This window comes from Sphaeramia orbicularis, chromosome 4 (assembly GCF_902148855.1).
Source record: "Sphaeramia orbicularis chromosome 4, fSphaOr1.1, whole genome shotgun sequence".
In the NCBI taxonomy this organism is placed as follows: domain Eukaryota; kingdom Metazoa; phylum Chordata; class Actinopteri; order Kurtiformes; family Apogonidae; genus Sphaeramia; species Sphaeramia orbicularis.
This window is the reverse complement of record NC_043960.1, coordinates 51234245-51260673: the sequence shown is the minus strand read 5'-3', so window position 1 is coordinate 51260673 and position 26429 is coordinate 51234245. Positions and strand designations below refer to the sequence as shown.

Here is a 26429-nt window from a genome sequence, read left to right as displayed (position 1 = left end):
TCTGAATGTACAGTCTGTCAGGAATAGAAACGTGATGGATGAAACGTGATGGATGGAGGTTGATGAAGGGAGGAGTGAGGATGTCTCTCTCATCTCGTCATGCCTCCTGTGTCTTTACACAAACCGGAGTAATGAAAGAGGCTTTTTAGCAGCCGTGGCGGTGAGGCTTTTTCAGGCATTCCTTTGACATGACCTTATAGGAGGAACACAGTCCGGCCGTGGGTGGGGCAGGACCGGCAGAAAGAGGCCACTGTGCAGAGCTGTCAGCGGACACATGAGACAGAGTCGGGTGGTGTGATGGAGAGAGTCCGGACATCAAGGCGGACGAGGCTGCCCCCACGTTATTACCCATGACATCACCAAGAGGAAAAGCTCCACTCACGCACTGCTGCTTTTTTTCTGCAGCATGTGCTTAACGTGTTAGTCATGTTTGCATGTAACATACACCTCTGGCAGCCTGGCTTCCTGATGGCAGCAGTCTGTGGATTTACAGTCCACATCTTGTGTTAAACTGTTGTTTGATTTAGCAGTAGAGCAAAAACAAACCCTTGTCTGCTTCATTTAGCCAGTCAGCAGAGATTATCAAGTGATTTATTCACACCTTCTGTGTACAGTAAAGACATTATATGGCCTGTGTATACAGTAGGCATGTGCTAAAAGAGGTTTTCTCCATCAAAGCTCCAAAGTTAATTAGTTGAAAAGGTTAAGAGGACAGGATTGAAAGGTCTAATTGGTGTTGGCTGCAGTTAATTTTTTCCTGCCCAATTCATGTTCCACACATACATTATGAAAAGCACTTGGTTCTGTGTATGTTTATGTTCACATGATCAGGCATATGTGTGAAGTCATGTGCAATAAAACTGCTGAAACGCTTGATACAACCAAGATTTGAAATTTTATATTCAGCCTCAAAGTCTTGTGGATGTGGTTTTGAAATTAGTAGAAAATGTAAAAAAATAAATAAATAAATCTGTTCAAGCCTGTAACGTCAAATCTACAAAACATGTTCACTTGATATTTTGACACTTTAAAGAATTCTTAGTTGTCACTCAGATATTTCCACCAGGATCAATTTCCTTTTTGATCCAGAAAATGATCCAGAACTGAGAGCATACATATTTTTTTCTTCTAAACCCACCGTATTTGAAGCTGCAGAAGCTGACCAACAGTGGATTTTTCAAGACTCATGTTAATAATTGCTTGGAATAAGTAAAAACAAACAACTGGTTATTCGGCCTATATCATGCATGTCATAGAAATTAAATTGACTGACTACTAACTGTTGACTAGAAAATGAATATACTTACAGAACTGGAAATAAAAAATAGATAGCTGACTACAACGCTCAGAGGAATTAATCAATCAAGCTGGAACTGAACTCACTGAAATCACATCCACCCCATAACCTACAACCATAGAAATGTGTATTGATAAAGGCATGAATCAAAATCCCTTGCATTCATTTCTAAGATATATATGTTTCACAATACAGCAGAGTTATTCAGTATAGTGGATACTATGTATTGTAAAAGGGTAGAAGATCTCCAGAATATTTGTAAAATACTTGTAAATATTTGTTTATTCTGCTGAGTAAATCTTATAATTAATTGTTTACATGTGCATTACGGTAATTACAGCCACACTCATCCTCATCTCATCAAATCTTGCCTCAGTATGGTTGGACAGGAGTCTATGTATTGTCTTACAATGGAAGATATTCCAGTATAAACACTCCAAAACAGACATAAGTTGTTCTCCAGGGTTCCAAGAATTTCTGACGTTCCTTGAACCATCCATCAAAGTGCTCCCTGTGCGCCTTTTGAAATGATCCAGAGTGGGAGGCAGTGAGGCGCTGGCCCCATGGGGGGGGTTATCAGCCATTCAGACAAACGTTCCTATAACAACTTGTTCACGCCAAACAACAGTGCCAGTAACTCACCTCTGCATCAGCAGCAAAACAAGCTTTGTTTAATAGAGTCAGTGGGAGTATTCAGCGCTCCCTGGCAGGCGAACACTATCCCATTCCCACTCTCGTTTTAATGATTTATAAGTATTGTGAAATTATCGTTTTTCCAACCAGATGCTTATTGCTCGTCTTTGGAAACTTTTAAGACTCCTTGTTGTTGACAGATAGAGAGACGAGTGTGTGTGTTGTCTTGGTTTTCAGTCAGTTGCTGAGATGGATCTAACAGCTGGTTTGGATGGCTTTTTATATTTTTTTATTCTGATAAGATAAGTCAGTTTTATCATCAGCCAAAACAGTATTTTTCTCAAATGTAATGTGATGTCCCCTTTCAAATTAAGTATAAAGCCGACTATACACTGTTGGTTTTTTCCCAGATGAAAGATGAGTAGTTTAAGGTTTAAAGATGCGCGTTGTTTCAGTTTTGTGATAAAAGACACTGTGAGACAAAATTTTGACAGTGCCACCAATTTAGAACCTTCTTCTCATTAACAACTAGTAGGAACACACCGTGAAATAGCACACTGATCAACGCAACAGGTGTGTTTAGGTAGGTACAACTATTAGAATAGAATAGAATAGAATAGAATAGAATAGAATAGAATAGAATAGAATAGAATAGAATAGAATAGCCTTTATCTATATTATAAAAGTCAAGTGGCCTCTGTGTGTGTGCGTGCATGCGTGGGTGTGTGTGTGTGTGTGTGTGTGTGTGTGTCTCGGGCATCACACAAAATCCAGAAAGAGCTGACTGCTGCAGTTTGGCATACTTATGACTTTTTGGTCACGGAACAGACTAGCAAAAATGGCAAGCTGATAGGACCATAATTTTAGGAGATATTAGTAATTTTGGAATACAATAGCCTTACAATTATGTTGCTATGCCCATTACGGTTGACGGGAAGTGCAGTATCACACTGCATGATGGGAAATTAAGTTTAAAACAGGAACAGCATATTTACTATCTTCAGTCCCTAGGTATCGATGCTAATATATTAATTGCCATTTAAATTTTAAAGAATGATTTTATGTCACTACATATAAAATATAGACTAACATCTTTTCCCAAAAGTCTGCTCTCCCCAGCATAAAAACTACCACATCTAGAACCCGTGGCTCCCCACGGGTCAACATGCTCGTAAAACTATATTATGACGTTTGTCATTATTGTTTTGTAGTCCGGAAAAGAAACACCTAAATTCAACGGTTCCCAGTACTTTTGTCTACATCATGTATGACTTTGGCTATTAGGCCATGAGGCTAATGATATGCATTTTGTCCTACACTTCATCTTTTATAACCCTAGTTTAAAGAGTGGATATTAACAAGTTAAATAGACAAAACTATGATTTATATCAAGAACAGATATTTCCTTTGGTCAACAGTGGTTGTAAGGAGTACTACCAAACTTTACAGTGTTGTGGTTTCAATACACAGTTCTGGCTACTACTAAACTTTTCATTTCTTATCATAAAGTTCACCTCATGTTGCGTCTGATTGCCTGAACTGATTTGTTTTGTTTGTTTAAACACATCCACAGTCACAATTTGCTACTGAACAAAATGTCCTTATGTGGTTTACAGGCCTTCTTGGGGGATGAACCAAGCAAAGAACATGACTCAGCTGCCCTCCTCATGTTATAAATATTGCTTTAGCAGCAGTAAACTCAACATTGATCCGGTCTGAAAAGTAGTGACTACAGTGTTTGCAGAGAAATAAATATTGTCCCATTAAATTTCTCCTTAGATAAGAACCAGTTCTGGTGGTCTTTTACAGATGGCTGGAGACTTTAGGGTCCAGCTGTGTAATATCCATGGCTTAGATCATCTCTATGTGTCCTCATCTCAGGAATGGGCTATCTGAATTTAGGTTTACAACATTTAGACATCTGGCAGCCGTCTTCACTACTCAAGGTTCAGCTGAAGGTTTGTATTATAGAAGACGTCATAAGCCCAAACACTGTCTGTATCATCCAGTTGTTTATGTCCCCTGTTGTACACACATTCCTCTACTTCCCCAGCAGGACTTATAGGTTTGTGTTAATGGGACAGTTTTCCGCCAACACAGCTGTATCACATTGACCTTCGAATGCAGACATCAGTTTGTCTTTTCCACTGGCCCTAAAACCATTACTGGCCATGTATTGAAACACGTATTGGACTTGCAGATGTTGTGCACAGTGAGGCCATATTGGCCGACTGGTAGCCAGAAGTGATTTAATTCACCTTTTCATTGAGGCCACATTGAATTTAGATACTGTAAAGGTTGCAATAAAAGTAATGAGTTAGAAAATGGATTCAAAATGGACAGCTGTTATGAACATCATTTGAATGCTGTATAGGTCAAACCAAATTCTAACAAGATTATACACTTTATACACTGACCAGCCTACTGCTTGCTTGATTATAGACATATTAGCTGAGGTATCATTTATGCATTGTCACAACATATTTCTGTGCTCATGTTAAGGTTAAAAGTTAACTCACTTTATTATTCTCATACACAGATCCTAATACACACAGTACCTAGCATTAACATTAGCAGTAGTAGCCATTAAAAGTGCTCATGGACCAACTCAAGGGCCCAATCCCAGTTCACCCCCCCCTTACCCCTACCCCTTAGTCCTTGTACTTGACACACCCCCTTGAAACAGAGCTGCAAGGGTTAGGGGTTAAAACATTCTCCTATGAAATGGGAAAACCCCCTGTTACACCATCAGCAGTCATTGATGCCGCTATAAACAGATGCGAAAACTTTGTTTACGAAAGTAGTCATCATGCTGTCAGTAGGTGTGACCATCTCTGTTGCATGGGCTTTGGTCATCTTTTTGCAGCTATCAACTATAAACCACAGAAATACGGTCTATAATGCATTGAAATGGCATTAAATGGTCGAGCACATGATTAAGTAGTTTACGAAGAAAATACGTACATTTGTGTGTTTCTTTCATCACACTGCTGCACTTTTTTGCTGTGTTTACTTCCATTTTGCCAATGATCCGAACAGAATTATGGGAAATTTCTCCTACCCTTCCGTTTGTAGTGTGGTCCTGGAAAATCTCAGTTTCGAGGGCTATTAGTCCTTCCCCTCCGTCTAATTGAGAATCGGGACAACACTATCCCTTCACGTGTTCACACAAAACGGAGGGGTAGGGGTAAGGGGGAGGGGCCAAGGGGTGAATTGGGATTCAGCCCAGATCCTTGTCAGGACCTTGTACCGAGTAGGAGTTAATTGAACACAGAAAATTGCAGCTGTGAGGCAGAAGTGCTAATCACTAAACAACACTACCCAACTTGCATGATTTTTCAGCAGTACCTTGTGTTGGTGGAGGGAGAGTTGAACCACAGTGGAAAGTTTTTTCCACCACATCCTAAAGATTCTCAACTGGGCTGTTTCAGAAATGAGAAGCTACTAAAGGGTTAAAGAACTTGATGCCGCTGATACATATTCATCACTGCAATAAATGTCCAATGGACGGATCGGAGCCACCAATTGTAGGTGAGAAGTTTTCGTAGTGTACATACATAAATTACCTATCTATCTATCTATCTATCTATCTATCTATCTATCTATCTATCTATCTATCTATCTATCTATCTATCTATCTATCTATCTATCTATCTAATCTGTGACTGGCGGTTTATCATCATAAGATTTAGAGGTTTGTCGTCTTCTATGTAAATGTCTTGATGTAGGTTTGTTGCTCTGGAATACATATTTTTTGTCACAGAATAGTTACTGCAGCTGTGGCGCCAGGCAGGACCTCTTGACTGACCTTTGAAAAAAGCATGTAAATGTCCATTTGACTTGGCCCTGACGGGTTCCCACATCAAGAGGCTGTTCCACAGAGTGGCAGGGCGGTCCAGCAGCTCTTACACAGGTTGTTTTGAGTGAGGAGGGCAAACCAAGGACTCAGACTGAGTGGTAGTTATTCACCTCTACAGGTGCTCCTTTGAAGGAAAACTGTACTCATGTGGTACAAGATGTACACTTCTGAATGTATTCAAAGGTTTGAGTTTTATGACAGAATTTTGTGTTTGTGTGTACTGTAATTTTACATCTTGTAGAGCAGGTTTAACAACTGAGAAACAGCTACACAATGAAACATTCATATGGAATTAAGTAACTAGATTTTGTGTGTGTGTGTGTGCGTGTGCGTGTGTGTGCGTGTGTGTGTGTGTGTGTGTGCGTGTGGGTGTGTGTGTGTAAATTCTTGAATCAGCCAAAATTACATTGCTGTCTAATTATCTGTCCATTAACAGCACAGGAATTTGCATTACACAATTACATCTATCATAGTAGAAGACCCATGTGACCCCCCCACCCCCACCCCCACCCCAGTTATCATTAGTTCATTGGCTGAGGATGCAGTGAATGCAACAGCAGGGTTGTTTGTTTCAGTGCAGTTTTCTCTTGTGTTTTCCACACTTAGATTTCCCAATGCACAGCTGTATTGTTTCATTACCCTACTGAGTGTTGCCACAGTCTCACTTTACATATGACTGATTTGTGTGCCGTCATCCTGAGGGGGGATTTTAACCTTTCACTCAGTGCTCTGCTCAGTTTAATATACAGGCATGTGTTTTTAATGGAATTGTTGAGTTTGGGTTCTGTTGTGTTTTTGACAGTTTGATACAGTACTAAAACTCCCCAAGGTCTTTCAGATTGAATTATCTTTCTCCATAACATAATGAGTTGTATGTGTGAGTTAAGGCACTTTTTAGATATGACTGCGTGTTCTTTTTGTAAAAAAAATAAAAGATGTTAACAATGACTGTTAACAAATGGACCATGAAGGAGGAGGGTCATCATGTCTTGTGCATAAAGCTTCTCCGTTTTGGGGATGTCTTGTCCCCAGACAATAGTTTTGGCAGTAGCTGACCACAGCTGTGTTTCTTTACTGCAGTAATTCTGTCTTCTTGTATCTGACCTCCGGCTTAAAGCAGGCCATCTGCTGAGACCTGAGGGCACCAGGGTCAGGAGGTGGAGGTGGAGGTGAGGGTGGAGGTGGAGGTAGGTAAGTGGGTACATGTTTGTGGCTGCAGACTCCCTCACCTCCTCCCTCCTTTGTTGAACACCACCTTTCTGGTTTTTCCTTTTTAGGTTGTGGGAGTAGACTGAATCATATCAGTAGATAGCTGCCAGATTCAGGAAAGCAAAACTGACAAATGTCCTTAAGGAGGAGGATGCGTCAGAGTATCTTAGGGAGGCTGTTAGGAATGCATTAACAGAGGACACAGGATAGTGGTGGCATATGTACTTGAGGTTTAGCCATAAGTCAGAAAAAAATCATCTGTTTATTAAATTCCTGGTTTTGCTGTTGGCTGAAGTGATGCATTAAAGTTTTCACTACACAGCTGTAAGCTGACATTTCTGTCAAAATCGGCTCAAGATTAAGGATATAAAATCAGTTCTGTACAACCGTCAAGTTCTTCCTTCTGTTTTACAAGGACTTTTACTTGTTTTTCATGTTAATTGTCTCAGAAAAATAAACACTGGCTGAGAATAAGAATCCCTATCACCAGGGGCAGTATGAAACCTCCCAAGGATTTGCTACCTTTAAATCGTGATATCCTAACGGTGACTTTACTAATGTGTTCGGATATCGGATAGAAGTGCTGTGGATTCATTAGATTTTTTTGCCTGGCCTGATTAAGTTTAAGGGTCAAGGTTATTGTGACTTAATAAAACATGTTTAGCCATGATCATTGGTAGTAATAGAGAGAACTGCATGAACAGATTATGATGCAAGTGAACACATTTCATTGAGTGTCTTAGTCTTTAAAATACAAGCTGGTTATTTCTGATAAATCACAATGAAATATTAGAACAGTCGGAGAGTGCACACCTCCACAGTCCTCAAATTCAGAGAAATCCATGTTTAAACAAGAGCACTCACTGAGAAGCGTCCACTATCTTTGCATTGTGATGTTAAATCTCATTTATTTGTGAGATCACAGTGACCTTGAGCTTTGATTTCTGGCCACAAACTCAAATTGTTTAACCTTTGAGTACAGGTGCAGATGTACCACATATGAATGTTAGCCTAAAATCTGTTTTGTGAAGTCTGTCTTTACATTTGTACTAAATTTGAGGAAATCCCTCCAAGGGCATGGGCCTGAAAGACCACTTTCATAAGAATAGACAGATACACTCCTGATCAAAATTTTAAGACCAGTTGAAAAATTGCAAGAATTTACATTTTGTACTGTTGGAGCTTAAGAAGGTTCTAAGTAGAGTAGAGAATCCACTTGACTTTTTTGTTCCATGATGATCAGGATCTTTTAAGAAATTCAAAATGACTGTCTTACTGTGTCCAACTTCAGCAGCAATGGCACATTGCAAGAGGCCTTGCTTATGCAGCTCAACAATCTGAACACGTTCAAAGAGAGAATGCTTTTTTGCCTTTGCCATCAGGAGGTCATGACAGTGTGAATACCTGACAGAAAATGACACTGAATCCACATTTTTGCACAGATTTGGGCTTTGAAAGGTTGTGGTCTTAAACTTTTGATTGGCCGATGAACAGCCTATTTCAATTTAATTATTGTTTTCAATAAATTGCTTACTCAATTTTTTTTTTTTTTTTGTCTTACTCCCATTTCTTCTTTTTGCATTTTGAAACTCTACTTGGAACCTTCTTAAGATCCAACAGTACAAAATGCAAATCCTTGCAATTTTTCAGTTGGTCTTAAAATTTTGATCAGGAGTGAGGCCACAGTGTGCTTGACCTTTGGTCACCATTACTGAATCTGGACTCCCCTATGTCCAAGTGAATGGTTGTACTAAATTTCAAGTTATTCTGTTTAACTGTTCTTGCAATATCATGGGATAAACATAATGGGGTCCAGTAGTCTCCATTTGTGTTTCTGGATCTGATCCAGAATTCAATGAGTTTGTCTTTGGCCTGTTTTTTGAATAACATTAAGTATTTTTTGTGCAATCATCCTCAGACAAGACACACAAGGGGAAAAAAAACACTGTCACACTTTTATGCCTTTTTCTACATATATTGGGATTGTTCTTTAATCTATAAAGCTATACAGCAGAGAACCCAGAAACAAACCCATTTATGTCCCACTGCTCAGTCATGCTGCATCTCAGTATCTCCATCCAGGTGATCAGGGCACAGACACCAAACTCTTCATCCTTTCTGTGTCTAAAACAGGCTTTTATGAGGCCACATGAGAGACCTAGTGATGTCTGTCAGTGAGTTGTTTAGGGGAAACATAATAATAATCTTCTTCTCATAAAGCAATTTATATTATGTTCTATGTCTTGTTAACTGTATTATAACTCTTAAAAACTTCCAGGAAAAACATTGTTTTTGTATCTTAGCACTATGCACGGTAAAATAATGCTTACCGTTCTCTTCGTACAACCCACTCTGTACAAACAAGCATTTCTGTTTAAACAAATGTCCTGGTGAGAATGAAACTGTGTCAAAACAGAGGCTTGAGTGTTCTTAGAAGCGCTCTCTATGTAGGTATGTAGGTTTGCTTTTGGCATCCAAGCCATGGACCGACCGACCTAAACTGCCGTGACAGATACTGTGAAACCCTGTGGTCTGTTTTAGGTTTGCACCTGTTGGAACATGAAGGGAAAAAACTGCAGTCAGATGTCTCCGAGATACTGGGACTGAGATAATGTTACAACAAATGACACGCAATCCTTCACACGACAGAAAACCCCTCTCTAATTCGTATCTTATTCTCATACATCTTAACCTCTTTCAGTTATTGTCAAACATTACGTGTGACAAATTTAATTCTTTTTAGGTAATATCTTACTAAGAGGACTGAAAAGGACAAGAGATTCAGTAGAAGTTCTATTGTCTCTCCTGAAAAACTGATTTGGGAGTACCTGCCCATGTCGAGGCTTGAGTGCGATTAAAATCTGCACCAGGTATGTTCCAGATGGAAGAGTTCTCAAAAACTATTGTGTATCGCCACACAAAGAGATGAATGTTGCAACTGGTTAAAGTGAAGAAAGTCCACTATATATATGTAAACAGGATGGGATGGCTTACACATGACCTTAAAGAGGAATTTCTTGCCTGATGCTGAAATGACATAAATCCTAAACACTTAAAGGAGCTGTATGTAGGTTTGTGGCCAAAACTGGTACTGGTCACATTCAAAATACTGTAAAGCTTGGTATCCCCTCTGGTTCCCTCCAGACTAGAGGTTGCCAGATCCAGTATGAACATCTACTATAAGGAGCTACCATGAATGAGTCCTACGGTGATAGCGGTCTGTGATTGTTGGAGTGGTACAAAGTGAAACTGAAGATGCTTTGCTATTCCTCTAACTCTCTGGGCCCACTCCACTGCTGTATGGGTCTCCCAAAAATGCTAGGCCCAATGAATTTTTCATGTTTACCCCCCCTTAATGGCACCCCAGTTTGGGAATCCTAATGAGACCTTTTAGGTTTAGTAACATCAGACATTTGTGATCAGAAATGTTCCAGCTACAGCTCAGTGGGAATTGGCAACCTGGATGTCAAAATGCTACTGACTTCGTGATTGGGAGATAGGTGATGGGCGGAGCATCAGACCAAACCACAAAATGACAACATAAACATTACTTGTGGGCTGCCACTTAGCTTTTCAAAGGTGAATATTCTGGCTGGACTACTACTCAATTAATCAATCAATCAATCAATCTTTATTTATATAGCACTTTTCATACATAGGATGTAGCACAAAGTGCTTTACATATAAGTTTAAAAATCAGAACTCTATCCACCCCCCCACCCCCACCCACACACACACACAAGCACACACACGCTTAAAAAGACTGACTGAGCACAAGAGGACCAGAAAGTAAAAGTAAAAGAGGAGGCGCTGTCTTAGGGAGCCATCCTCACCAGGAGGCAGCAGCCAACCCCGGCAACCAGGCGCCAGCGACACAGTGCCGCATCCCAACCAATGGGAGGGGGCCAACTGCCACCACATCGTGACGGCAGGGACCCCCACCCACCAGAAAGGAGCAGACCCCAGTGAAGGAAGGCGCCACGGCCGCCAGAGTCCACAGCCGTCCCCCGGCGCGGAGGGCTCCCTCTGATGAAACACTGGAGAATGTAGTTAAGAAACATTAAAAAGATATAAAAGCACTGATTAAAAGAATCTAAGTATAAGACGTATATGTGTAACTATAATATAAATATTAAACATTAAAATGATAAAACAGAAGCATTGATTAAAAGAATGTAGATATAAGTCATATATATAAAAATATAGTATAACTATAAAACATTAAATGGATAAAACAGAGGCATTAGTTAAAAGCCAAATTAAAGAGGTGGGTCTTGAGCCTGGTTTTAAAAATGTCTACATTCTCTGCGGCCCTGAGGTTCCCTGGCAGGCTGTTCCATAGGCGAGGAGCATAATGCTGAAAAGCTGCCTCGCCATAAGTTTTTGTTTTAGCTTTTGGAACTGTTAAAAGGCCAGTGCCAGAGGACCTCAGGGTCCGCGAGGGTTCATATGGTAAAAGCAAGTCTAAAAGATAAGAAGGCGCAAGACCATTAAGACATTTCAAAACTATTACACTATACTATATAAAAAGAACCTTAAAATCGATCGTGAAACACACGAGGAGCCAATGCAGTGATTTTAAAACCAGTGTAATGTGAGCCCGCCTTCTGGTCTTTGTCAGCACTCGAGCGGCTGAATTTTGAAGAAGTTGGAGTTGTGAAATTCTATCTTGGGAAGACCAGAAAGCAGGGCATTACAGTAGTCGATTCTACTGGAAATAAAAGCATGCATCAGCATCTCTGTGTTGGCTCGAGACTGTCAGTGATATCACTATTTGAAATGAACATGATTCCTTAATGTCTGATGACATTCAGGGCCATTTTATGATTACTTGGAACATAATTCTTACATACAACTCCTTTAAGGAACATGTTCAGTCACAGGTACATTTTATTTGACATATTTATGATTTTCTTGCATGTCTTCACTGCAGTTCCACTGTTCTCATGTGGTATGTGTTTCGATTTAATGTACTTTAAAATGGGAAAAGGACCTCAGTTGCAAAGTGATCTATGCTGACAAATGCTGAAGTGTAATACCACTGACAGCCACTAGATTTTGCCTCCCATGGACATATATTGAACTTCTTCAAGTGTTGTGGTATCTTTAAATTTTTGCTCTATTAAAAAGGTTTTAGGTTAAAAAGAACACTTGGATTTACTGTTCACTCAAATGGTGAATCTGCTGAAATCTTCCTTTGCTTCTGTGCATTGAATAAAACATTTTTAGATGCCTTGGCTCTAGGTGTAATATGGTCTAATAAGTTAGACTAAGTGCAGGAAATAGATTTTTTGAAGTTTTACTGTGTTAACGAGCCAGCGTTTAGCTTTAGCTCCTCCATCATCCTTCACCCACAGCTCTGCAAAATAGTAAAGATCAAATGTAAATTCATGTTTACAAAAGAGCAGTCCATAAACCAATAGAGGACTTTACACCTTACAACAGTGGTTCCCAACCTTTTTGGGCTCATGATGACTCTATTTTATCATCGCAAATTTCTGGCAACCCCAGACCTTCAAAATGGAGACTTTTTTTTTTTTTTTTTTGCTAAAATTAATTTGTTTTTGATCATGTAATAGTTTGCTATACTATGTTGCAGATAAATGTTAATTTTAGATGACATTTAGGCTATATAATGTATATTATTCTGGACGGAGACAGTAAAGCCAGGTGTAGATTACTGCACAAAATGAGAATTTGATTTTCCTTGGTACAGTCAGTCCAGCTTTGATTTACAAGGCTGACAATTAATACTAAACAAACAATAAGTCAAACTATGAATTATGAAAAAGCTGCAGCATCTTAAACTGGGCCAGGGTCAGACAATCCCATTTGAGTCAAACACCAACCTTTTTTTGTTTTTTTCTCTTCAACGTTCAAGCAAATTAAGGCACATTCAGTTGTTAACAGTAAAATCTTTGTCCATTGGGGTTCATATGAGTCCACCAGCTGCCAACACTGATTTGATCATTTCATCATTTACACCACCCACGGTCTGCATTGCATCCAATATCACAAGTACATGGTGTCTTGTCACGCAGTGTTTTTCTTATTTATCCAGCAGCTAAAATAAACTGTCTTTGCATTTGTAACTACAAGTGGATGAGATTCCTGTGGTTTTCGTGCAGAGATTTAATTTTTCATACTTGTCTAATAATGACGGTTCTCTGTAATGACAGGGTGTGGATGGAAACAGTGTACCCCTGTAAATCTGCTCAGGTCAAACAAATTCAGCAAATCCAATGCAAGAATTAAAAAGGACCGAGCCTGTCACCTGATCGGTGTTTAATGAAGGCATGAAGTTTTCACAGGACTGACTCCACCAGAACATCTGCTCATAGTCTGCGATTGCAGCAGTCAAATAAACTTATTCAGTTACAAACATGTTCAATTATCTTGACTTTTTCTTTCTGCTGCGATTGTGAAAATATTTCATCGCTTTTGAATCATTGTTTAATAGGAAAAAACATCTAATGTATATATGAAGTTTAACTGTTTTATGAAATTGGGTGGGAAGAAGAAACCTTTGCAATGTATGATGCTAAGTTGAACTCATTCAGAGCTAGTTTCTGTTCTATCTCTGTGATATATTTCAATAACATCTCCGTCTTTTTTTCTTTTGTGTAGTTGAAGCAGTCGGACAAAGCAGCGGCGGCAGCTCACACCTATTTCCAGGCCAATCCAGAACATGTGGAAATGGGCCAGAACCTGGAGCAGTACAAAGACCTGCAAGGGGTTCAGGAGGAACACTTTGTGGACCGAGAAGCCCGCGCCCACCAGGTAACCATGGAAACCACCTATTGTTGTTCTTTTCTTTACCTTTCTAAATTGATATACTTATTTTTATCCTCCATGTTAGTGCACCTGTTCCAGATGTTTCACTTTGATCATATCATTATCATCATAGCATAATTGGCTAAGTCATACACTATATGGACAAGAGTATTGGGACACGTTGAATTCAGGTGTTTCTTCTCTAACAGGGGTCTGGGATACAAAACAATAATGACTAATGTCATAATATAGTTTTATATTGGGGTAAATATCATTGCATTGATTAGTTTGGTTTAAATTGTTATCTTTGCTTCCAAAATGCCTCAGAGAGGGTTTTTACTTAATTTCTCTCAACATCATTTTTTTTAAATCCATGACTGATTTTAAATGTTCTACCTCTAGATTTCTAAAATACTTTTCATGCTCTGACTGTAAATAATCATTTTCTACCACAATTAACCATCTACCCACTCCATGTCAAACTTAGGAAGAAAAATGTCCCTTTAAGCTTTGAGGAAATATTGATGTTTAGAAACTATATGGACATAAATATTGGGACATATCATGTCTACAGCTGTAAGGTGTCCTGTTCATGGTGATTTGAGATATAAACATTAATCAACATGATATTTATCCCAATATAAAACTATATTATGACATTTGTCACTATTGTTCTGTATCCCAGACTCCTTAGAAAAGAAACACCTGAATTCAATATGTCCCAATACTTTTGTCTATATTGTGTATGACTCAGGCAATTATGCTATGAGGCTAACAATATTTTCTCATGTCTTGCCAGTGCATTTTGCTTTTCTCCGCTTCCCTTGAAAAGAAAAAGGACAGCTGTTATCACTGTATGAAGGGGCCTTTGTGTTAATGGTCTGTGCAGTTTAATGACTGGAAACTCATTTAGACCATTTAGTACTGGTTACACTGAATACCAGAGGGTTTTCTATCCTATGTTTCTACCCAATACTTCCCACACTTTCTGTCTTTAGCATCAACCCAAGCCTAAACTCTTTTGTTTTATGAGACATTGCAGCTTCACTTGTTTGTAAATGGGCAAGTATTCTGATTATTTAGATGTGAGTTTACAATCCCCGTGTTCCAGTGAAATAGAAAATGCAGCTTGTGTCCATTGCATTCCCAAAACAAATATCTGTGAACACTAAATGACGATAGTGTTTATATCAGATTTGACATGTACTGAAGCAGCAGTTATCCTCTGTGGCAGCTGTTTAGACTTAACCTTCCCAGTCCTCCTCATGTTTATTCCAAACAAATAATCATTGCCTCTGGACGCTTATGTGCACCAGAAGACCTATAAAGGTTTAATGACCAGCTACAGGTTTCACTTTGAGTTGACTTTTTTTTTTTTTTCACGAGAGCAACATGCATACATTTTTCAACGTGTATAAAAGTGTCAAAGATAAGTTCTTTGGTGACTTAATAGATATGTGGTAATGGCTCAAACCACAAAAGTGTGTAAATAGCCCTGGGGTTGAAGCCTGTTTACCAGGGGTTGGGCGGAGGACCTCTGATTGTAAAGGCTCAGTCACAATTCAAAAAGACAGCACAGCTCTATCCCTACGGAGGGTTTCTTTAAATCTCATGGAAGGCCAATGCAGGTTTCCTAGTGTGGGAGTGGTGTGTTCATGTTTTTCACGGTGGGTTGAATGCTGACCAAAGCCGTCCTGATACACAAAGACCTCTCATTGCCCCCAACTGTGACTGACTTCCAGAAGCCTTGAATACAACTGTTTTCTAAAAAAAAATTGACAATTGTGATACAGAAATATAGAGGAAATCAGAATATTTATTATTTATTAATCCCAGGGGAAATTGTTGTGTGTTACAGTTGGTCCGTGCAAGTAAAATAAAAAGTAGCAGGAAAGAAATGAAGGGAATGATATACAGTATATATATGTTACAAGCTCTAAATATACATATGCATACCAAATATACAGATTATGTACTGCATGTACTACACAAAAATTATCCATATAAGTAAAAGGAATATAGATAAATAGGTATTATTAAAATTATAAGTAAAGTAAGTAAAGTAAATTTTATTTATAGAGCACTTTTCACAGACAGAGTCACAAAGTGCTTTATCAATTTAAATCAGAATCAAATTAAGTTTACAGAGACCCAACAGAATCCTTCAGGGGCAAACACTTGTGATTGGTGACAGTGGCGAGGAAAAACTTCCCTTTAACGGGCAGAAACCTCGAGCAGACCCAGACTCCTGAAGGATGGCTGTCTGCCTTGACCAGTTGGGGTTAAAGAGAGAGAGAGAGAGTAAAGGAGGAGAAAAGAGAGAGTGATAGAGATATAGAGAGACTGGGGGGGGGGATGACACATGGAGTACGTTATGATGAATACATAGAGTGTAATCAGTCTGTGGTGGTCCTGGGTCAGGTGGGAGACTAAAAAGCCTTTTTGAACAGGAGGGTTTTGAGGTGTTTCTTAAAGTTCTCTACAGAGTCCATGGACCGTAGGTGTAGAGGCAGGTCATTCCATAGACGTGGTGCCACAGCTTTAAAAGACCTGTCACCGCGTGTACTAAAACAGGTCCGTGGAACCATCAGAACCATTATGGAACCATTATGTGGTTATACTGTAGAATTAAACTGTTTGATGGCCACAGAATGGTTTCCTGTGTCGTTCAGTGGTTTGGGTTGAATCAGTGTATCTCTGAACGTCCTCTTGTGACAGACCACCACGTCATGGAGTGGCTGAGTGTAACTGTTCAATATTGTCCTAATCTTGGACAACAGTGTCCTCTCTGACACCACCGCCAGAGAGTCCAGCTCCAACCCCATAATGTCACTGGCCTTGGATTAGAGATCGACCGATATGGGTTTTTCAGGGCCGATACCGATACCGATTATTAGTAGTTAGAGGAGGCCGATAACCGATATTTGGAGCCGATATTCATTTGCAGTAAAAGTGTAAAAATTGGCGTGAAAAATTTTGAATAATGCAAACACTGAACTTCGTTTAAATGCCTAAAACATGTTTATTTAATCAAACAAATAGAAAATAATAGCTCCAGAAGTGCATGGATTTCCTAGACTCAGAAGCATCTCTTATAAAGTTGAATAAAAGCTTAAATAAATAGCTCCCTTAAATTTTTCCACAGTAAATAAAGTAAAATTTAAATATAACTATAATGACTTATCTTTGTTTTAAGTTCAAACACAACAAAAATGCAGGGAGACTCTTGTTAACTCTTGGGCCACATGCTGACATATGCTCAACTCATCATGCTTCATTTATTACAGCATTTGGGAAGACTTAAGTTGATTTCATTATTAAATTTTATATTTTACCATGCGATAGCAGGGACCCTGTCATTCAAAACTATGTTGCTACATTATTAATTATTAATATGACAAAAGCTACATAAAAAGTATAATAGTGGCTATGAGTGCAATTAAACTCCTGACAGAACACAAACAGCCTTTAGGGCTTTAATGAGCACACACAGGATTTAAAATGTTCCACCATGTTCAGATAAATCACTTCTGAATTTTACTCTCTCTCATCTTCACTTTAATTTTCAGATCATAGGACTAGAAAGCTCACAGCAACATTAGTAGTTGTGAGTTGTAGAGTTCTTCATGTGACTTTAACGCAAACACACACTATTACATTACATACCAACACAGTCTCACCCCAAATAGTCTGAAATTGACGCATATGGTCAGAGCCCCATAGCGGCACTATTTGACGCAGGTGGGTACCCCTTCCGCGTCGGAGTTTTACGCGGAAGGGTACACACCGCAGAGAGGCGAAGTTGTCTGGTGTGAGAAGCTCCAGAGAGAAAACACACGTGTCAAAGGTAAACGCAGAAAACTCTTCTGAAACTGTACTAAACATCCCTGTGCTCTACATCTGACAACTACTACTAATGTTTCAGAAGAACGTCAGAGCAGAGTAAACATTAGCGGCAGCTCTGCTAACTCAGATTACCTCCTGACATGTGTGTGAATTAGACTGTAGATTATATGGAGATGGAAACAGTCTGTGATAGAAAAGCATGTGTGTGGGATTAAGAGAGAGCGCCGAAAAAACTCAGTTCACTTGTTTTAGGGAAGCACGCTGAGGTGGAGTCTGATGAGCTTTTACCAGAACATTAGTTCATCAGTCTGGCTCTAAACGCTCTATGTATTAGTACTGGAGAAAATGTATGTAGAACACAGTCTCATCCCAAGTCAGTCCCAGTCTGTGTTTGTGAGGACAGCTTCTGCCTCAACCAATCAGAGGGCACGGGGTGGATAGTGCAGGAGAGAGAGAGAGAGGCGCAGCTGCATCTGAGCCGAAATAACCTAGTTTTAAATTGATTTCTTAATATCGGCCCGTCAGATTAAAAAAAGGCCGATACCGATATATGTCAAATTTCCAAATATCGGCGCCGATAATCGGCCCGGCCGATAATCGGTCGATCTCTACCTTGGATCAGCTTGTTGTTGAGTCTGCTGGCATTGGCAACCCAGCCTGTTATCCCAGCATGCAACAGCATAGAGGATGGCACTGGCCACCACAGATTCATAGAAGATCCTGCATATTGCTACACTAGGTTAACCAAAATTCAGTTGATCTAAAACACGTCATCTGGGTTGTTACTCTCACTGATATAAGATAGAAATGCTTTTTGTGTCAGTTCCACAAATCAGTGTAGTATGAAAATTAGAATTTTCATACTACATTCTTAAATGTAAATAACATACCTGATTTTGCTTCTTATCCCTTGTATCCAGGCCCGGACTGGCTAATCGGGAGGACCGGGACAATTCCCGGTGGGCCGGTATAATATTTGGGCCGCGAGGGCCGGAGTTCACTTTAAATATGTATTTAATATTTTATTTATTTATTTTTTGGGGGCCGGTGTTGAGTCATAGCACTGAGTTGACCACGTAATCTGCTGCTGCTGTTCCTGGGCCCCACCCCCTCTACTAGCAAACTGTTTTCTTCCTGTTTTTTTTGCAGACACACCGTGACCTGGCGTAACATCTCCTTGCATACAGTTAGTAGCTCTGTACTGTAGCTGTGGAGCATATACGATCTCTGCTCTGTAGGCTATGTCGATACTCAGCTGTGTTTGCTGTTTGAGACATGGATAATAGAAAGAGCAAGGGTGGTGTGGAGAAGGCAAGAATTAAAAAGAGGAAAGCTCTGGAAGCAAACGCAGCCAAATGTGCCAAAATCTGCAACTTTTTCACAAAAACGACCTCCCGGTTGGAAACAACTAATAAGGACGATGAACCGGGTAAACCACCTTTCAAGTTAGTTAATTATGGAGTCAATGAATTATGTGGCATTGTGACGTGGAACATAACGTTATGTCATTTAAATAATAGTATGATGTGACGCCACGTAAGTGGGAAACTTTGTCTTGTAGCTCCTCAGATTCAGAGAGCAGATCTAGCAGCAGACACCAGCCATGAGCCCACAAGTCCAGAGTGGGCAGGTAGGACTGCTCAGAGAGGGAAGATTATTACCTCCGCCAAGGAGGTTATGTTTTTGCCAGGGTTTGTTTGTTTGTTTGTTTGTTTGTCTGTCCGTTAGTGTGCAACATAACTCAAAAAGTTATGGACAGATTTGGATGAAATTTTCAGGGTTTGTTGGAAATGGGATAAGGAAGAAATGATTAAATTTTGGTGGTGATCGGGGGTGGGGGGGCCCACGGGGGGGGGGCACTGATCAGCCTTGGCGGAGGTCTGCGCTCTCCGAGTGCTTCTAGTTAGAATAAATAGATTACAATGAAGAGTATGGCGTAGGCCTGTTCAATATGAAAGGTGCTCTGAGATGCTCCATGATTCAGCACCACATGAATGATTGCAAAATAGAAGATTTGCGCTGAGAATTATGACCATTTTTAAAATGTGCTTTAGTGTCAGAAGCAGAGCCAGGAGCCAGTAGTGATGAGGGGATTGTTCCTGTCAGGATGGAAGGAAAAGGTGAGCTGTTGGAACAGACTGTGTGAACAAGCATTAGTTCCAATAAAACCACTTTCTAGACCCAAACGATAATACTGGCCTATTTTATTTTTTATTATTAAAAGTGAGACAGTAAATACACAAAGCCCACAACTGAAAGGCAATAGTATAAAGTAATATTAAATAAGCCTGCATATTTGCCAGTGTAAAGATCTGAATTGGTTAAGTAAGTCAAAATGTCTGTAGATATTTTTTATTGTGATACAGGTGCAGGTGAGTCTAGGGAAACTGGAGGAAGTGTGAAAGGGAGAGCAGAGTCTACTGATGACAGAGGAGCAGCTCAGCAACACAACCCTGAACCCCTAGGCACAAATGAGACAGATGAAGACAAGTCTGTTGTTAGCTTTGATTGCTTTGCTCACCCTCAGTTTCAGGATACACATATTTTTTTCATATCATCCTCATCAAACCCCTAATATCACTATACCAAAAGTTTTCAATAGCATCGATGGAACAAACCGCAAGTAAGTTGTGATGGAAATCTTTTGTTGCAGAGGACACAAAAATAATAGTTATTAGAAAGTGCAGCAAGCTTTATTATTTTTTTTTTAATTTTTAATATTTTTATACTTTCATTTCATTTCAAACATTTTAAAGGTTTGAAAAATGTTAACACTTATAAGAACAAAAATATAGATTCTGTTATTGTTGTGTTGTGACGAATAATAATGTTGGAGATGTCCATGTGCACTCACTGTTGAAATAAATCCACATTATGAAGCAACCTTTACTTGCGCTGAATTGGAAATATTTTAGAAAATACACTGAATTAGAAGGCTTTGCAGAACAGTGTGTAGACCTAACATGTAAGGTTATAATTGCATGATTTTAATAATAATCGGTCGTGATCTAAAGTGGGCCGGTCTGAGGTATGAAACTCCAGGGCTGAAAATGAGTCTCAGTCCGGCCCTGCTTGTATCTGCCATCTTTCATGCATGCACAGTTTGTAGAATCAATGTTGTCTTTCACTCAAGACATAATTCCTCTGACCTCATGAGATAGTTTTGATGGTAATGTCACAGATTTGTATGCATAATGAAGAGAACACACCCATAAAACTGCAATTTGTATCTGTAATTTAGGAAAAAATTGTAACTTTATGAGTTGTATTCTCACAGAGAAAATATACACTACATAATCTATGCATGATTTGACTTAAACAAGAGTTTACCATTTTTTTTATTTATGCACAACATGCAGATTAGACTAACATGCATGTGTACATGTACAAAACTTTTGAAAGTAACCTTAGCTCATGTATATTGCAGCTGAAAAGGTTAAGTCCTGTTAGATAAATTGGATTTTAACAAGTCTCCTTAAAGCCTGATCAGGTCTTAAGGCACTGCAAAACAACTCAGTGATCTATTATATCAAAAGCAGCAGTGAGATAATACTAGAACTAAACAGGAACTGCCAGATTCAGATTCCTTTATTGTCATTTAAACATTACATCATAGGTGCACTGCAAAACAAAATTACATTGCATTGGTCTCCATAAAAACACACAGATAAAACATCAGTGAACAGGATAAAATAATCAGTAGAAAAATCTATGAATATTCACAAATAAATAATGTGCATAATAAAATCTGTGATAAAACAATTCCGGTTCAACATTGCATCTTGTGTTGCTGTATGATACAAATATTGTACAGTTTGGGTTTGAGTCAACAGGGTCAGTATTGCACATTTTTTATTTCTAATACCAACGTCAATCAGTGTCAACATGCAATAGTTTTATGACATTATAATCTAATGACATTTATCTACATTTCCTGTCACTCCTCACTGTAATGAATACATAAATATTGAAAATAACATTCAAATCAAATACAGTGCTCAGCTTAATGGAAGACAATGAATGAATACAGACATTATCATACCTGTCTTATTTTGTTTTCCGTTTTTCCCCAACCTATAGCATGCCTTCACAGAAGCAGTCCAGTTGTATGACAGAGGTGATTATGAGGCGGCCATCGCTCTCTTCGAGGAGGCTCTGGTGGAGTATTTTAAGGCAGACGTGGAGTGTCGGGCCCTGTGCCAAGGGCCACAGAGGTTTGAGGGCCACGATCATGTCCGCTATCGGTACAGCCTCCATGAACTTGTATCAGGTAAGAGTCGACATCTGAACAGTTTAACGAAAACAAAACAGACATTAACATGCATCCATCCTACATGCCTCCAGTAAATCATATAAATAACTACAGATGTTATAACATCAGTTTGGGGTAAATGAATCATATGTAGCAGAATTTCACAGGAAACTCACCATGAGGTGTTGTTTGGACATAATTTGTTGCTGCAGTCAGACTCATTTATGAATCAAAATCACAATAATTCACCACTTCCCTCTAGTTTTAAATTAGAAACAGCACATTATTGTTTGAGCTCTGATTTTGCGTCTTTCTACCCTCATTGTCTGTTACATTTACCAGATGATTTAGAAGATTCACAATGTAACAGATGTGGAAATTTATGACTTCTAAAGTGTGATATCTGGCCCTTTGGAGGATATTTGTGAATGACAGATTCAGATTTATTTGTCATTTAAACATTTCCATCATAGATGTAATGCAACAATGTTTTGGTCTCAAAAAACACACAAATAAACCACTTGTAAACAGAATAAAATAGTGAGTATAAAAATATATAAATATCCATAAATAAATAAGGCGCATATTAAAATCTGTGATAAAAACAAAAAAAAAAAAAAAGCTATACTACTTTGATGTTAAAAAGTGTTGCACTGAATATGACCCAAGTTGACAGGTAGAGTCAATATTGCACAGTGTGGTTGAGATCCCCTCAGTATATTGCACTTTCTACTTCCTGAGGGCAAAAGAGAGCCCTCAGGAAGAAGATACAGAAGTCTAACATGAAAAACAATGAGTTTTTAATGAGTGACAAACTATGTCTTATGTTGTTTATTGACATCAGTAACACTTTTCTCTTGTGAAAAGACAAGACCTCTTAGTTTGCATATTTGAACAACTTATCGTGACTGTTCCATCAACACGTCTACATACTCTCGCCCTCACGCCTAAGCTGGGCTTTGTTGTGCTGAGAGAGCTTGGGGTTGGCTTAGGCGAGGCCAAACCACACTCTTTGTGTTTAGTTGGTGAACGAATCTGCCTGGCAGAAGTTTGGCACTGGTTTAGTGGTTGGCAGCATGTCAAAGTGCAGAGGACGGAGAACAGAAATGTAAGAGGACAGAAAGTACACAAAAAGGTGCAGAGGACAAAACAGTGTTCAAATGTTTTTCTTATAGCTGGTTCCACAATCCCACTGATATACATGAAGAGGATCTAAAAACACACAAACACGGTGTCATAGTGGAGTGTATGACATTTAGCAGAGGTCCAGAGACAAAGCTCAGTTAAAGAAATTGATTTTTTTAACTTAATAATTGGCCTATTTGAATGTAAAAACATCCAGGTTGAGCATATGAGTTCCATTACAACAGAAGAAAAAGATGTTAAGTATAAAGAAAACAACATATTTAGTCAGTTTATTAGTTTGTTGGGCTGTAAATGCTGAGTTAGCCAAGAGGACCTTTTTCATCTGCATGTGTTACTGAGTCACCATAAAAAAAGAAATATGACATTGAAGAGTACAAAGTTGGGCACATAATTTATAAACATGCAGAAACAACAATAAAAAGAATTTAAACCATGCAACAGTGAGACTCATAATAGAAGACATGCAAGGCAATAAAGTGAATGAGATTCCTGTCAGTAGAAAAGCCACATTGTGCTGCATTTGTTAGATGCTATTGGAAACGTACAAAAGCAGAAGTACATACATTAAAAAGCATGTACTGTAGACATATAAAACATGGTGTTACGACACAACTCACGGCGTGGACCCAAATGCACAAGACTCAAGGATCAGTGGTCAAAGGGATTTATTTTAACAAAAATTCAAAAGGTAAAAATGGATTAATAAAAAGAGGAAGCACAACGTGCTCAATAATAAACTAAATACCTATGGAACAAAAGGAGAAGCACAACGTTCCCTATACTAAACTAAAAACCTGATTTGCAAAAACACACGGATCAAGATTCAGGATACTTAACTTAAGGCAGACAAACGATAACATAACCATGCCACATTCTCATTCTCTTTGCTCATCCAGGACACTGGAGTGGGTAACGATGACAGTATCTGGTGATTAATTTATATCTTACCCCGAATTAACTAGAAGAACTACGTTAACACTACCACACTACTACTGATTACCTTAAAAATATACTTTGCATTGTCGCATTTTAAAATGAGGATCGCTGGAAGGCAACATGGAATGTGCATGGGAATTTGTGTAAATATGAAACACATATTCTGAAAGTGAAAACAGAGACTGGAAGACTTATATTTACTTTCAACATCCAGCAGAATTGTCTCTTCCAAATCCACTTCAAGGGTAATGGCGATGAACAATATGGCAGACAAACAAAACAACTTTTTTGACAAGATCCGCCTATTTACCAAGTACTCTGTAGCGGCTGTGGCTCAGTTGGTAGAGCGGGTTGTCCAAAAACCAAAAGGTCAGCAGTTCAGATCCTGCCTGTGACTGTCCACATGTCAAAGTGTCCTTGGGCAAAACAGTGAACCCTAAAGGTTTACCCAGTAGGTCCTGGCAGCACCCTGCATGGCAGCAGCTGCCTACTGGTGTGTGTGTGTGAATGGGTGAGGTTTGGCTTTGCAAATGAGTGAGATTTAGGGCACCATAAAAGTGCGATTTAAGTACCGACTATTTACTCTGTAATTTTGCTCCCTCTCTTACTCAAAATTCTACTCCAAACTCAATATTGAACCAAATTGACTCTTTTTGAGGAAAATACTTTTGACTCTGGAGAAAATGCTGAGTCTTTTTGCCTGTATAAAGTCACCACATCCACATCCCACATAGCCACATCCCTTTACTAATCTATATCTTCTGTATTTCAATAATGTATTCCACATTCTTTTTACTAGTACCTGATGATGAAGTATTATTCAGAATATGTCCTATCAAATAAATGCATTGTACTTCCACAAAGACTATCTAATTATGCACAGTCGTGATCAAAAGTTTTGGCAGTAACTGACACAAATTTCATTTTGGCAAACTTTTCTGCTTCTGCTTGTTTTGTTTTGTTTTAAGGTTTTTCCCCCACAATTGTTCTAAGAATGTAATAAGTTTCAAAGAGTTTTATTTGCAAATTAATCACATTCACAAAGAGTCAATTTGTTCCACTGCCAAAACTTTTGACCACAAGTGTATAAGGCACTAACTAAACAAAAGAGTTATTACATTTTCTCTCTGTCAGCTTCTTATGTCGTGCATGGAGCATACTGAAAGTGGCTCCTTGAACTAACGCAGAAATAATAATAATAATAATAATAATAATAATAGTAATAATAATAATAATAATGATAATGATAACAACATAAGATCAATTTTATGTTTTGTAACTACACTGTTGTAGTGGAATAAAATAATTTTTACCTCTTCTCATGAGGTGATTGTGACAATGTGATTTATTCTGGTCAGATAATGTGTAACTGGGACTCGTATGTAATTATTACACCTGGTCAAAGGTGATTACTGATGCGTATAAATAGTAATAAAAAGAGGAAAGTGTTTGAAAACAAAATTATTGCAACTTTATGAGTGACGGTGTAGTAAAACTAAAGATAAGTCATATTTACATCTTTAAATCCCAGAAATATTTATTACTATATAGGTGACACAAAGTAGTGTTTTTGCACATGTGTGGGATAAGTCAAGCTCCTGCAGCAAATTGGGTAGTGACTGGTACTAAAAACAGAAGCTGATAATACCTGATAGAAGTCATGCTGTGTGAAGTGTAGCTGAGCTGATACCATCAGTGTAAATGTCATCAGTGTAAATGCAGTGTTAGTTGACAAGAGTACAAGTTTTTCTTCTTTTACACTCAGGCAGATTGTGTGCAGTAGCAACCGTTTAATCGCTGATAATGTACTTTGTCTCAAATATGGCCAGGTTATTTTACATTATTTTACAACTGGGGTACAGACTGTGGTTGTTGTATGCATATTTTTTACAGTGTAATATAATCTAAGGTGTGATAATCTGTTGGAATTCTTCCCACTTGAAAAACCTAAATTTGATTTTAAGTGGAATAAAAAAAAACTCAGATCCCATTCCCCATAGAGTTCTACATGATTCAGGTCTAAGACAATTCAGTGCTTTGCTCCTCGGAGACTGTTCAAGACATTGAAGCAAATCACAAACCTAACGAAATCTGAAAGAAATGAAGGTAGTGCGAAAGTAGTGCAGCTGCACAGGAGGGACCTCGCTGTGTATACACTTACAACACACAAAGCACCACAGTGACTATTTAAATGATTTTGACACTCTACTCACCCACCTATCCACACTCACATCTAATATAATACTGTTAGGGGACTTCAATATTCACATGGACAATAGAAATTTACCCCTCACTAAAGACTTCTCCTCCTGTCTGGACAGTTTTGGATTCCAACAATTTACATACGTCTTAAAAAACCACCAAAGCTGCAAAATGATACGCAGTTGTTCAACAACTTTCTGCCTCTACTAGGGCTGCACGATTAATCGATTTTAAATCGAAATTGGATTTTTTAATAAGGACGATTTTTAAAAAAG

The 26429-nt window shown here is 38.7% G+C and overlaps 1 protein-coding gene across 1 annotated transcript in view; it reads left to right on the top strand.

Annotated features, from left to right (window-relative positions):
* Window positions 1-26429, top strand: part of p3h2 (prolyl 3-hydroxylase 2) — a 122397-nt gene that overhangs the window by 70678 nt on the left and 25290 nt on the right. The window contains exons 2-3 of the mRNA XM_030133176.1: window positions 13626-13778; window positions 21699-21888. Of these exons, the coding sequence (XP_029989036.1) occupies window positions 13626-13778; window positions 21699-21888 (343 nt within the window). The remainder of the gene's footprint in view (window positions 1-13625; window positions 13779-21698; window positions 21889-26429) is intronic.